We start from the raw sequence: 14,957 nt of genomic DNA on the forward strand, positions 1-14,957 counted from the left end.
GTAATAGAAAAATCAATATAAAATACATTATCAAATGTCAGTTTATTGGCTATTAGAGACATTTCTTATGATTCCAGAAATAACCAGGAGTGTGTCAGAGCCCAAGGAAGTAGCTCATGTTCAGGAGTGGTCTAGGGGAGGCCCATGCAGAGTAGAGTGAACATGCAGGCCACACCAAAGTGGCCAACATAGCTCCATCTCCATCCTGGGCCTTTCAGGGACTGAGTTTCCCCAAAGGCCAGATAAATGCAGGAGTCCCTTCAGGTCAACATTCATTTTTTTGAAAATTCAAGGGTAGTCACAGAAGAAGCAAACTTTTGCTGGATTGTAAAGACTTCTTCATTCTATTAGCCATAATACTCTTAAATTTCCGTAGTGTTTATATTAGCTATTAAATTTTCTGTGAATACATATTCTTTTCCTGGTAGATCCTTTCATTTCCATATGTGTGTGTGTGTGTGTGTGTGTGTGTGTGTGTGTATTTTTGCTCTTGTCCCTTTTATCAATATATCTTCTAAAGTAAATAAATTTTTAAATGACCAAGTATAGTAGGTAGCTTAGATTTCCTTCCCTCTGTCTTTCTCTCCTTCTCTCCCTCTTTCTTGTATTGTGTTTTTTTTAGCAGTAGTATGATATAATACAAAGAGCATGGAGCTGGAAGACACAATGCCTGAGTTCAGTCCTTAATCTGCCAACTCACCATGCAAGCTTTGGCAAGTCACTAACTTCTCTAATCATCAGTTTTCATGTTTTTCCAATGAGGGTGATGAACTAGATTAATTCTGTGGTTCTTCCAGCTCTTGCATTACAAGAGATCTTATAGATAGAAAATATCTCCAGTTTCTAAGCCCAAACTTAAAAGGCCATATCTCCTGGGCACTTAATATTGTTCTAAAAATTTTTTTGTTACAGTTGTTTTAGATTTTCTAGAATACCTTGATTATAATGAGGTTTCCCATAGTTATGGATATTGAGATACTTTCTGCTCATTTAAACTGAGCTACACTAAAAAACAACTCCCCCAATCTTTTATTAAAACAATGAAACATTATTAAAAATAATGCAGACAGAAAGAGCGAGGTACTAATGAAACATAGGTACAACTTGTTGCATTTTTCAGGGTTTTTGTGTGTGTGTGTAATTACTTAATTCTTTTTAATTTAAGAGTTCTATTCCTCAAATTGGTTCATTGAATTTGCAAAATGCACTCTCTTTGGCTGCTTATTTTATTATAGCTATGATTTTTTGTACAGAAGGCATATGTGAGCTGGTCATTTATATCCACTTGTTCTAAATTAATTTATATAATAAATATAAAAATGTTTGTGAATCAAATTTATGTAGATTTAAGACATTTTAAATGATTCTTTTTTTTTTTTTTTTAGAAGCTAGGGCATGCAAGAACATATTTAAGTGATTCTATCAGAGTATATTATAAGCAATTTTATTGTATTTTCCTGGGACAAGTTGGATATACTTACATTTTAAAAAAGAACCCCTAGCATTATCTGTTTGCTTAGTATTCTTGTACCTTTTTCAAAATGCTTATAGTAAAATATAATTTCAGCTGTGAGTGCTGAGAATCAGATTTTAGTTTAGGCATCTATTGCCTCAAGTGTTTGCTGTAAGGCAATTTCCTGTTTTCTGTAGATGGAGCTTTGTGCTCCATCTTTTAGCAAATTAAGGGAAAAGGAAAAACTGAAATGAAATAAGAAGAGTAAATTGTTATTGAGCTCCTATGATGTGCAAGGCATAGTGCATGCCAAGTGCTTGAAAAACAGTGTTGTTTTGTAGAGTTCGTGAATGTAACTTACTACATTCAGCATGGCTAACATCATATTCTGTCTTGTTACTCAGTTGTCTTATACTTGCAGCAAAAGTTGAATAGGAGAACTAAAGAAAACAAGTAGGGCTGTGAGATTTCTTTTTTGCCCTTCCTTCCTTCCTTTCTTCCTTTTTTTCCTTTTTTTTTTTTTTTTTTTTTTTTTTTTTTGTGACAGGGTCTTGCTCTATTGCTCTGGCTAGAGTGCAGTGGTGTCATCATAGCTCACTGCAAACTCAAACTCCTTGGCTCAAGCGATCCTCTTGCCTTGGTCTCCCGGGTAGGTGGGACTACAGACACGTACCACTATCCCTGGCTAATTTTTCTATTTTTTGTAGAGACAGGGTCTCTCTGTGTTGCTCAAGCTGGTCTCCAACTCCTGGCCTCCAGTGATCCTCCCTCTTTGGCCTCCCAAAGTGCTTGGATTACAGGGGTGAACCACCTCCCCTGACCTGAGATTTCTTTTTCTTAATTTTTCTTAATATATTTCTTTTTCTTAATTTTTTAAATTTAAAAGTTAAAGGCAATATATGCTCCCTGTTTATGTCCTTTTTTTTCCTGGAGAAAGTACAAAATAAACACACATAAAATTTCTAATCTGACTATCTAGAGACATACACCATAAAATGTGGGGGAATATTCTTTTTTCTTTGCCTTTATTTATTATTATAGAATTGGGATCAATTTTTCACTTCATAAAGTTGTAAACATTTTTTATGTCCCAAAGTTGTCCATTATGTGATTGTTTAATGACTGCATAAAATTCTACCACCTAAATGTATCATAATGTATTTGACCAGTCTGCTATTAAATAGTTTTGGATATGTAGAGTGTTTCTAGTTTTGTTTGTTTCTTTATTTTACTATATCAGTAATTCTGCAGCAATTGTTTTGTGAATAAATCTTTGTGTGCCTCCCTGATAATTCTTTCAGAATAATCTTGAAAAGTACAAATTTTGTATCAAACAATATGGATATTTTAAAGTCTTTTATCACATAGCTATCAATGAGATGTGAGAATGCATATTTTATTGTACCTTTGCTAAAACTGAGTAGTATTGTGAAGTTTCAAGCTTTTCATAATTTTGTTTTAATAATGAAGTTGTACATCCTCATTAAAATAGAAATAGTCTTCTTTATAATCACTAGTAGCAATAAGCAGATTATTAGAAACATATTGCTCTCCAAATAAATAAATAGCATTAGAATGATCAATTTTGATCACTTTTAATAGTCAGTTTGTACGGCTTTCGAGATCCATTTAGCTATACATTTAATACCTATTGATATTTCATATGTTGACTCAAATGAAATTTTTTTTTCTCACAGTACAGTAAACCAGGGAAAAAATGGAAGGTTATGACTCAGGAATTTATTAATCAGCATACAGTGGAACACAAAGGAAAACAAATCTGTAAATACTTCCTGGAAGGGAGATGTATTAAGGTAAATTTATAGGGGTATCATAAATTATTTTAACTTCTCAAATGATACTTAAAACTTAAAGTCTTTTTTGGGGGTGGCTAATTTTTTTAATTTCTCATATAGTTGTAATAAAACTGGTTCTTTAAAATGTATCTTGCATGGAAATACTGTATATAAGGTCATTTAATGATATTCTAGGACAGTAATATAATTTGTTAAAATCAGATTTTATTTAACAATCACATAATGCTGCATAGCAAGTACTGTTCAAAGTACAACTATTATTAAATGATTTAAACCTTACAGTGACCCGACAAAGTAGTTACTATTTACTATTATTATCGTAATTTTATACAGGGCACTACGAGGGTAAATAAGTTCCCATGGTAGTTCAGAAATGGTGAGTGCTGGTGGAACTCAGGCAATGTCCTCTGAGGCCTTCCTCACTGTGCAGCCTTGCTGCACACAGCCACATCCACTGTCTTGGGCAGGAACTCTAAGGGAGTGTTTGAGTTACTATCAGCTCGTTATTTAAAGACTGAAGATAATAACCATAAATTCCATCATGAAACACCATGGAGAAAATTCAATTTAATTTTTTCTTTGTTTCATTTTCTTCTTCTTTTTTTCTTACCTTTTGTTTTTCCTTTTTCTTTCTTTCTTTCTTTTCTTTTTTTGTGAACAGGGAGATCAATGTAAATTTGATCATGATGCAGAGTTGGAGAAGAGAAAAGAGATCTGCAAATTTTATTTACAAGGATATTGTACCAAAGGAGAGAACTGTATTTATATGCATAATATCCTTTATTTATTTAAAATGTACGTTAAGCAAAATATTGAGGTTTGAAAGCATTGAGATTTTTAAAATTCATAAATATAACCTAGAAAGCCAAGTTTTGTTTTAAATTTAAAACAACATATTACATAAACCCAGTCTAGTCAGACATTGTACTTCAAAAGGGCAAACTGACTTTTATTCTTTAGGAAAATAAAATAACTTCCCTTTGGAAAAAAATTCTATGAAGTAAAATTACTTTATATTTAATATTATATAATCAGATTAAAGTATTTCAAGAGACTGTGCTTGCTGAAGTAGTTGGAAAAATATTTATTTTATGACAATTATTTTACTTAGGTTTCTAAGTAGTAAATTATCATTGTTGAAAATTATAAAATCAGTCTTGTCAAATCTTACCATCCAATGATAGACACTGTATGTTCTTCTCTACTTTTCCTCTTGGAAATGTATATACTTTTAAGTTGTACTCTTGCCCCTACTCAAATAGAGATTTCACTATATATAGTATTCTGATCCTTTTAAAAAAAAATAACGTATTATGCATTTTTTCATGTTAATTTTCCCCCAGAGAGCTAACTGATTGCCTACTACCACTTACGACCAATGGAGCTTTTCCCATGGATTTGAAACTCTATCATAGACAAAATGTTTACACATACGGTTTTTTTCTAGACTTTCTGTTTGGCTCTTTGGATTTGTTTGCCCTCATGTATGTGTTACTTTGCTCTGATTATTTCTGCCACAATAGCACACTGTGATATTTGGTAGGTTCTCATGTTTATTTTTCAGATAAACTTTAAATAGTGTTGTCAAGTTTAAAAAAAATAACATAAAAAACAAAAAAGAAAGTAAATAGAGAATGAAAAATTTCTATCATAGGTCTAAATGTAAAAAAATTGAACCATACAATAACCAGAGGAATACATGAATACATTCCTTTATAACCTAAGAGAACAGAAAACTTTCCTATGACTCCAAGTCCAGAAGCAATAAGGAAAAGATTGAAAATTAGACTACACAGAAAAGCTTAAATTTTTGTAACAAAAACATATTAAAGTGGGAAAAATTGTATGTAATTTATATTAGTTATGAAGAGGTAATACCCTTAACATATGAGTTTTTATAAATTGAGAAGAAAAATGGGGCAAGAGATATAGATAATTCACAGAAAGAGAAAGGTGGCAAATGGTCCCAAAAAGATGCTCAATCTTGTTCAGATAAGAGGAATGTAATTTTTTTTTTTTTTTTTTTTTTTTTGAGACAGAGTCTCGCTTTGTTGCCCGGGCTAGAGTGAGTGCCATGGCGTCAGTCTAGCTCACAGCAACCTCAAACTCCTGGGCTTAAGCAATCCTCCTGCCTCAGCCTCCCGAGTAGCTGGGACTACAGGCATGCGCCACCATGCCCGGCTAATTTTTTGTATGTATATATTTTAGTTGTCCATATAATTTCTTTCTATTTTTAGTAGAGACGGGGTCTCACTCTTGCTCAGGCTGGTCTCGAACTCCTGACCTCAAACGATCCACCCACCTCGGCCTCCCAGAGTGCCAGGATTACAGGCGTGAGCCACCACGCCCGGCCAAGAGGAATGTAATTTAAACTACACTGAGATAACATTTGCAGCTAGCTGATTTGCAAAAACCCAAAAAATGTGACAGCAAAGTTTGTTAGCAAGGCTGTGAGAAAATAGGAATGTCAAAACAGTGCACCCTTTTGAAGGGAAGCCTGGCAGTGTCTGGCAAAATTACACATGCATTTATCCTTTGACCTAGCAGTTTCACCTTTTGCAAATTCTAATCCATCTGGGTAGTGATTACTGATAGCTGCAAAAATCATTAGGTGAAAAGTGTATGAGGAACTTTATAATTGATGTATGAAGCTGACAACACCTAAATTGATAAGTCTTAACATCACTAAAAAGAAACAATCAGTTATTAAATACCTCCTGATAAAAAACAGTAGGGAGTATTTAAATACCGTCTATAACCAATATTAAAATTAACAAATACATGATATAAAAATAGAGATCAATAAAAGAAACTCGAGAGATACATTAACGAGATGTAATTTGTGGATCATCTTTGGATCCTGATCTGAATAAAGGAATTATAAAAAAAAAAACTATTAAAAAACAGTCTGGAAAATTTGTATGGTGACTGAGTACTGGTTGAAATTAATGCATGAATTTTTTCAGGTTGATAATGAGGTCATGATTGGTAAGAAAAAGTATTCCTTATATGCTTGAAGTAGGTACAGAAATATTGACAGATGAAATATGCTTTAAAATACTCCAGTGTTTGGAGTAAGAGTCATGAAGAAAGTATAGGGGTGATATATTATGGATCTCACAGAATTGCCAAATGATGAAAATTGTTGAACCTATGTGGTCAGCGTGAGAGAGAATTTACAGTTATTTTCTCTACTTTTGTATATGTTTGATAACCTTCAAACTTTTAAAAAAATCCTAAGTAATGTCATTCTATAGGGATAACCATTCTTACAATATGCATAAAGTCTCTCCAGACTTTTTTCTATGCTAAGGTATGTGTGTGAATGAATATATATACGTAATACATTTATACACATAATTTTTTACAAAAATGAGATCTATTAATGTAACTGTGAAAATTATATTTTTTATTTCACATTTACATCTTTAATTCATATGGACTCTATTTTAATGTAGGATGTGCAGTAAGGACTTTATTTTTTTTCCATATGGTTAACTCATTGTCTCATCTTCACTGATTTAAAATGGCATCTTTACCAGACCCTAATGTTTCCTTTGTACACAATTCTGCTTCTATACTACTCTTATCTATTGTGACTATTCCCTTCCATAAGAGTATGTTTGATATTTGCTAGGGAAAATACTCCTCCCTTCTTTATCAAAATGTTGTAATAAATTTGTCCTATTCAAGAAAAATAATTTTTTTCAGATTTGACATATTTCTTTAGAAACCAAACATCTTATAGAACTCTGTTTCTAAAAGCTTTCAATTTATTCTTATTGTTTTTTCCACAGTCATGCCATCTGTAAATAATGATAATTTTACTTCATTAACAATATTTATACCTCTTATTTTATTTTAATTGTTATACTTCTAGAATAATGTTAAATAATAGTGATTGTGGCAGAAATAATACATATTTTAATAATGATGCCCTTTTGTTTTGGCTTGTGGCTATTGTTTTAAGACAGTTGTTTTAAAATCAAGTTAAGAAAGTATATTCTTATTTTACCAATAGGTTTTTTTTAATCAAAAAAGAATTTTGAATTTTATCAGTTGTCTTTTGCATCTGCCAAGATGATATGATTTTTCTTTCTTGACCTTATCAATATGATTATAGTAATAAATTTCCTGAAACCACCCAGCTATTCCCTGAACACACACCACCTAAAAATGGTATATTTCTCATTATGCTTGTAGATTTAATATTTTCTTTAGAAGTTAGTCTCCAAAATCTTAAGTAAGATTAGTCTTAGTTTTCACTGTTGGGATATTTGCCTTTAATATGACATATCAAGCCCCTTTACTTTCTTCATAGATATAAGTTCATGCTACAAAATTTGTCTGTATATATTATTTTATTGTAGAAAGTAATGGAGCTTATGTAATTAAAATACTGTAGTGTTTACTGTAACCATTATAAATGTTTTTTTCCTTTAAAAAATGGTTTTCTAGTTTCAATAAATGAAAGATTTTAAAAACTGCTTGAACATTCCTGTATAATTAAAATATTTAATCTTAATAAAATAAAAAATAAATTATCTGATATGATTATAGGAAATTCAGTACAATATACAATACAACCTTATTGATTCAGCAGTTTTTTTAATTAAACAGTAAGAACACAACATGAGTTCTACCCTCTTAAAATTTTAAGTATAAAATACAGTCTTGTTGACTGTAGGCACAGTGTTATACAGCAGATCTCTAGAACTTAATCATGTTGTATAACAGTTATTTTTTATTTTTGCTTAAAAAATTAGACCTTGATTTTACTTGGTCTGTTCCTTAATATTTCTATTTACATGAATTTCCATGCAAGTTCTACCATAGCGGAGCAAAATGTTACCAAGGAGACAACTGTAAATTTTCCCATGATGATCTAACTAAAGAAACAAGGAAACTTTTGGACAAAGTGAGTAATGTTTTTGTACCTTGATTATTTGTTAGGTTTCTCTGAAGATTGTTTTGACTTGAATCATATTTTATAAATCGTATTTTATGAAACTGCTGAGAAATTGAGGATTTTTTATTTTATGTTTTATTCTATTAATATAATGCATTAGAAAAGCAGAAATATTGGACTAGGAATTAGGACTCTTTTGTTCTTATTCTTGTTCTGCCATTAAGCAAACTAATTTACTTTGAGCAATACTCCTTTGAACCTCATTCTATTTATCAAAAATGAGGAATTAGCTATCTCTGATCCTTTTCAACTTTAATATTATTTTCGTACTGTCAAAACTAGTTTACTGAAGTCTTCACAGTTTTAATGTGAGGAAGAGAACTTGTTTTGAAATAGTAATCTTTGCCAATATTTTTAGGTGTTAAATACTGATGAAGAACTTATAAATGAAGACGAGCGAGAATTAGAAGAACTTAGAAAGCGTGGCATAACTCCTCTTCCCAAGCCGCCCCCAGGGGTTGGGCTTCTGCCAACCCCTCCAGAGCATTTTCCCTTTTCTGATCCTGAAGATGATTTTCAGACAGATCTCTCTGATGATTTTAAGAAAATTCCATCTCTGTTTGAAATAGTTGTAAAACCTACTGTGGATTTAGCACATAAAATTGGAAAGAAGTAAGTTCCCATTGTTTATTCTTTTAACCCTGACCGCTCAGGTAAACAAGGAGGTCTCAGCAAATGAGGAACAATAAATCTAAAGTAAACATCACAATTAACGTGAACCATTAAAAGTATTTTTGTTGAAGTCAAGAAGGAGAAAAAGTTATTCCACTATTTTGCAGATATTGTATATCAGATCCTACCAAGTCAATGAAATAAGAGAAAGGTACAAAATGTGTAAAGATTAGAAGTAGAGTGGCAGACAGATTATTTGGACAGTCTCCCTCAATAAACCCAAAGGAATCAACTGACAAAACTGTTAGAAATAATAATTCAATTAGTAAGATGTCCAGAAAGAAGAGCAACATTCAAAAACTGAAAGTCTTTTTATATGCCAGCAATAGCCAATTACAAATTGTAATACAACACTGTATGTTTATATAGTATGATTTTATTTTTTTTGTAAAAAAGTCTATGTATACCCAGCAAAAGAACTAGGAGAGAGCCAATCAAAAAATTTATCTTTGGGTGGTGGGATTAAAGGTGATCTTACTACTTTTCTGTATCTTTCAGAATATCTAAAATGAGTGAGTTTTAGAGCAGCTGATAATAAGCAGCCAGTGGGCTAAAATGAAAGCAAGAGGCATATGTGGTGTTTCTACCTAAAGATGATAGGGAACAAACTGCTTCTTAAACACAGTTATTCTATTCTGACATAGAAAAACATACTTAACCAATATCTATTTAGAAGTGTTAACATTCTTGTTTGTCTCTTTTCTTTGAACTAATAAGGAATACTATTTCTGTCTATAGGCCACCAGCATTTTATAACAGTGCCTCACCTCCAGGACCACAATTTCAGGGAAGCAGCCCACGCCCTCAACATATTTATAGTTCTGGGTCAAGTCCAGGTCCTGGACCTAATACGTCTCAGGGACGCAGCAGTCCTGTGATGCACCCAGGCTCCCCTGGACATCACCCATGTTCAGGACCTCCTGGTCTACCAATGCCGCAGAGCCCACCTTTACCACCTGGTCCACCTGAAATTGTAGGCCCTCACAATCAAGCTGGAGTCCTTGTTCAACCGGATACACCTCTGACACTACCGAATATGGGTGGGGCTTACCAGTCTTCAGGCTTTCCAGGACACGTGATGAAAGTACCCAGAGAGAATCACTGTTCTCCAGGTTCATCATACCAGCAAAGTCCTGGTGAAATGCAGCTCAACACCAATTATGAGTCCCTACAAAACCCAGCTGAGTTTTATGATAATTACTATTCACAGCACGCTGTACATAATTTTCAGCCACCCAATACCTCAGGTGGTAAGTGTAAAGTCCTATTTTTCATTGAAAGCATGATAGGAATGTATGTTTCAATAAAACTAAAAGGTATAATTGATGAAATTGAAATCTTAAAATGTTTTCAGTTTAGCCAAACTTTTGAAACAATAGAATTTAAGATAATTTTAAAAATATTTTAAAAGTACATAATAATTTGATAATTGAATCTAATTATTATGAGAGCTTCCATTTCTTATGAGTGTGGTGGAGTTTCGTGCTTACTCAGTGTCTGTCTCTCCCATGTTATGCACGTAGATGGGATGTGGCATGGTGAATATGCCCAGCAGCAGCCTCCTGTTCTTCAAGACTCACCTAACTGTGGGAGTGGGTCTGACGGCAGCAGCAACAGGACAGGCCATGGCCCTCTTCCTGCACCAGGGCTCCTCCCTGCAGTGCAGAGAGCTCTTTTTGTCAGACTTACTCAGAGATACCAAGAAGACGAAGAACCAACCAGCACCCAACCTCACAGGGCACCAAGCAAGGAAGAAGGTGTGTCAGGTGTTATTAATAGCATCTTACCTGTTTGGATAGGTTAAAATTAGAAAATGTATTTCTCTGACCTATCTGTTCTATTGCCAGTTTACCTTGTATCCCCTATCTTCTTGAGATTAATTGTAGTTTCAGTGCCATTAATGCATTAATAATTAATTGCAGTTGCAGAGGGTTAGACTTGAAGTGGTGAATAGATTTGAACCTAGAGTTCAAAGCTTAGGTGATCAGACTTGCAAGGAGTTAAATGTTTTTTTTTGGAAGAAGAGAAATATTAATAGAATAGGAAAAAGATACCTTCCAGTTTGAGGATTTTGAATTCTAGCCCAACTTCAAAATGATTCAGTTATTAGAGAAATTTTGGGAGCATAAGGCGATACTCAAGGTTCTACCATATTAAGAAATACTATTTTTAATATGAAAAGATTATATGGTAAATTTACCTTAGAAATTTTGATATTGATAAGTATACAGCAATTAGTTAATTTAGTCAAGGATGAGGAAAGTTTAAAGCATCCAGTTCTTTTTATGAATTACAAAATTGATGTTTGGCCAGTCTTAATATGAAATTTATGAATAACTATGTAAATCTAGGTGAGACTAGGTAGCCACAAGCTATTATATGAACATTTTTTGTTACATTTTCAAAGAAGGTAACATTAACTTTATTTATCTAATATCACAGGAAAATGAGGGATCTCTGCTAAGTGAATTTTCTATACAATTTAAATGTACTACTTTAAGTGCTAAAACTTAATTTTAAAAAACAACCACTTTAAGGGTAATCTTTCTGTAAAGTCTTACAGAGTTTTATGTTTTCATAAGCAAGAAAATTAAAACTTCTAGATAATATGAAATTTTATACTGTAATATTATACATTGGTAATGTTTTGTGAGGGTTTGCTCTATATATACAAATAATCTTTCTCTTTTTTGGATCAGGAAACATTTAAAGAAATAATCCTTAACAGCTAAGATTTTTTTGTTTGTGTTTATTTTTATAAATTTTAATGCTTTTATATGAATTTCATCTCTCCTTTGATAAAAAGCTTTTATCACTTTCTAATATCTGTTTTCCATTAGTCTATCTCTACTCTTCTGGTCTCCTTCTGTTACTATATTTACTCTTTTATTTTAAGAAGGATGTAAGACTGCTTATAAAATATATTGAAATGAAAAAAAATAAGGATAGAAGCAACAAATACAATAAAGGGTGAAATTGTTATGCAGAAATATTTACTATAACTGCACTGGTAAAAGTGAATCACAATTCCAGATCAAATTTTCCTTGATGTCAAAGAGAAGTAAGAGAAGTAAAGAGATCTAGTGTCTAGAAGTAGTTTTTTCAGACACTGAGATCTGAGTAAAACTTTTTGTAATTGTGATATACTATTATGCATGCTGTCTTAAACCACAGTCCACCCTAAATACCAATGCTTGTTTTTGTACGTACTGCTCTATTCTAACTAAACCTGTAACACTAAAGTTTCATGCAGTAGAAACACATTAGTGAGCAGTGAAATGGGGTAAAAATGAGAATATGTAGGGTATTCTACTGATATAAGATATTCTAGGATGGATACACACACACACACACACATGTATACAGAGTATATATCTGTATTGTATGTTCTGGCAAAAATGTGAAAAGTAGATACTTTGTGGTCAATTCATAGCCAACTTATATATATTTTAATGGAGAGGAAGGAGAATCACCCTCCTGAACTTTCAGTTTGTAATTCCTTCTCTACTACAGAGACGACATCTGATAGGTAGGCTTCTTAAAATTGTGCCTAACACACTAGAGTTAAATAGACTTTAGCAGTAAGGCCAAAAGTGTTCTCATAAAGTTAAGAATCTATAAATTTGAGGAAGTTATTTTTGTTATTTTTTCATTTAATGCTTGAATAGTTAATATATTCACATGGGTCAAACATCTAAAAATATCATAAAGTGTAAATGAAAAGGCTCCACCCCATCCATCCCTCATTTGCTCAGTTTCCACTGCTCCCTTAACCATCATTTATAGTGTTTTGTTTTCCTTCCAGTCCCTTGTTATCTTGATAAATCCAGGGTTTTGAAGCTTAAGGAATAATTGAAGATTCCAAAACCATGTTAGAATGCCCCTCCAAGAGTATCTTCCCTTCTGCCCCAGCCCTGCCATGCATACCACACACACATCTGAGTTCCCTTTGGCCAATTGGAATGAAAGGTCCTGACTTTGACTGGAAGGACCTTACACGTATTCTAATACTGTACCTCTTCCTTTACAGAGTATAATGACTGAATTGGTAATTGTCTTACCACATCTTATCTTGTTCCAGTATTAAAATCTGGCATTTCTGTCATGCATTTTCTTGAAGTTAGACTATACCTATTTTAGAAATATACAGTATGTGTTTTTTTATCTTAATAATTAAGGCCCAATATAAATGCTTCATTCTTTATAATAAGTTTTTGTCTGCATTTAGATGATACAGTTAACTGGTATTCCAGTAGTGAAGAAGAAGAAGGAAGCAGTGTCAAGTCAATACTGAAAACATTACAGAGACAAACAGAATCTTTAAGGAATCAGCAACAACCTTCCATAGAACTCAGCACTCCTACTGATCCAAGACTTGCTAAAGAGAAAACTAAAGGAAATCAAGTGGTTGACCCTAGACTTAGGACTATCCCAAGGCAAGACATTAAAAAACCTTCTGAGTCTGCTCCACTGGATCTTAGACTTGCGTGGGATCCCAGGAAATTAAGAGGGAATGGAAGTAGTCACGTAGGCTCATCTGTTGGTGGGGCAAAGTTTGATTTACATCATGCAAATGCTGGCGCTAATGTCAAACACAAAAGAGGAGATGATGATGATGAAGATACAGAAAGAGAACTGAGAGAAAAAGCTTTCTTAATACCTTTGGATGCTCCACCTGGTATAATGCTCCAGGATCCAAGGTCACAATTGAGACAGTTCAGTCACATTAAAATGGACATTATCCTAACCAAACCCAATTTTGCAAAACACATCGTGTGGGCTCCAGAAGACTTACTTCCAGTACCTTTACCTAAACCCGATCCAGTATCTTCAATCAATTTACCTCTGCCTCCACTTATAGCTGACCAGAGGCTCAATAGGTTATGGAATACAAAAAGTGCTCTTCATCAAAACACAGTGTCTATTGATCCAAAATTACCAGCTAAAGCCAAAATTAACACAACAAACAGAGAAGGCTATCTAGAACAATTTGGAGACTTACATAGTTCAGGAAGTAAATTAGGAGATCCTAGGCTGCAAAAAAATTTTGATCCTAGACTTCACAGACTGCCCAATACAGAGTCTCATCAAATGGTTATGAAGGATTCACATACATCAAAGGGCACCCCTCATTTAGCCAGATCAAACCCTGGTTCATCACAGTCCTCAGGGGCAGGAACTAGCAATTCTGGTTCTGGGGCTCTGCCTCCATACGCCCCTAAACTCTTGTCTTCAGCTGGCCTTCCACTGGGAACTCCAAGTTCAGTTCTTAGTGGGATTAGTTTGTATGACCCTAGGGATCATAGTTCATCATCTGCATCAGAGCTAGCAACAGTTTCTTTAGGAGAAAATGCAGAGAACCAGAAAAAAAGTAGTGGTTTAAAAAATAGTGACCAAAACGAGCCTTCTCCTGGAGAAGCAGTCCTGCCACAGAAAACCACTCCAAACGTGGAAGTCACTGCTGATGGGCCAGCTGACCCCCAGGCAGATGTTCTCAGGAGTTCTGGTAAGGTTCAGGTCCCAGCAGTGCACAGTCTTCCTATTCAGGCATTAACAGGCTTAATTAGGCCCCAGTACAGCGATCCAAGGCAATCAAGGCAGCCAGGACAGGTGAGCCCGACACCAGATAATGACCCCAGTAAAGAAACAGATGATAAATCTCTGAAAGAGGTTTTTAAAACTTTTGATCCAACTGCTTCACCATTTTGTTAGCTATTGTGTAATTAAGCAATTCTTTTCACTCTTGTGACTATTGCAGTCCTCTGCTGTTTTGTAACTCGTTTACCTCTATAGTTTATTTATTTTTAAATTATAAACATTTTTCAGCTGCTAGTATCAGAACCACATGAAGTTATAGCCTCTAAGGTCTGTGGTATTTTATATAATATTTTTATAACTTTAAGAGACTGTAGGAATTGAGATAAAATCTTATCATGTCCACTTCCGTTACATATTTATTGTAAATAAATCATCATGAACTCAACACTCTGCCTGAATATATGCCAGTTGTCTTTCATAATCAATGTTTAGATAAATTATTGCCACT

The 14,957-nt window shown here is 33.6% G+C and overlaps 1 protein-coding gene across 1 annotated transcript in view; it reads left to right on the plus strand.

Annotated features, from left to right (window-relative positions):
- Positions 1–14,703, plus strand: part of ZC3H6 (zinc finger CCCH-type containing 6) — a 50,966-nt gene extending 36,263 nt beyond the window's left edge. Inside the window, exons 6-12 of the mRNA XM_069494271.1 lie at positions 3,151–3,267; positions 3,932–4,043; positions 8,079–8,188; positions 8,598–8,851; positions 9,650–10,161; positions 10,435–10,668; positions 13,140–14,703. Coding sequence (XP_069350372.1) covers positions 3,151–3,267; positions 3,932–4,043; positions 8,079–8,188; positions 8,598–8,851; positions 9,650–10,161; positions 10,435–10,668; positions 13,140–14,623 — 2,823 coding nt within the window. The 3' untranslated portion in view covers positions 14,624–14,703. The remainder of the gene's footprint in view (positions 1–3,150; positions 3,268–3,931; positions 4,044–8,078; positions 8,189–8,597; positions 8,852–9,649; positions 10,162–10,434; positions 10,669–13,139) is intronic.
- The last annotated feature ends 254 nt before the right edge of the window (positions 14,704–14,957 follow it).

This window comes from Eulemur rufifrons, chromosome 19, assembly GCF_041146395.1.
Source record: "Eulemur rufifrons isolate Redbay chromosome 19, OSU_ERuf_1, whole genome shotgun sequence".
Taxonomy (NCBI): Eukaryota; Metazoa; Chordata; class Mammalia; order Primates; family Lemuridae; genus Eulemur; species Eulemur rufifrons.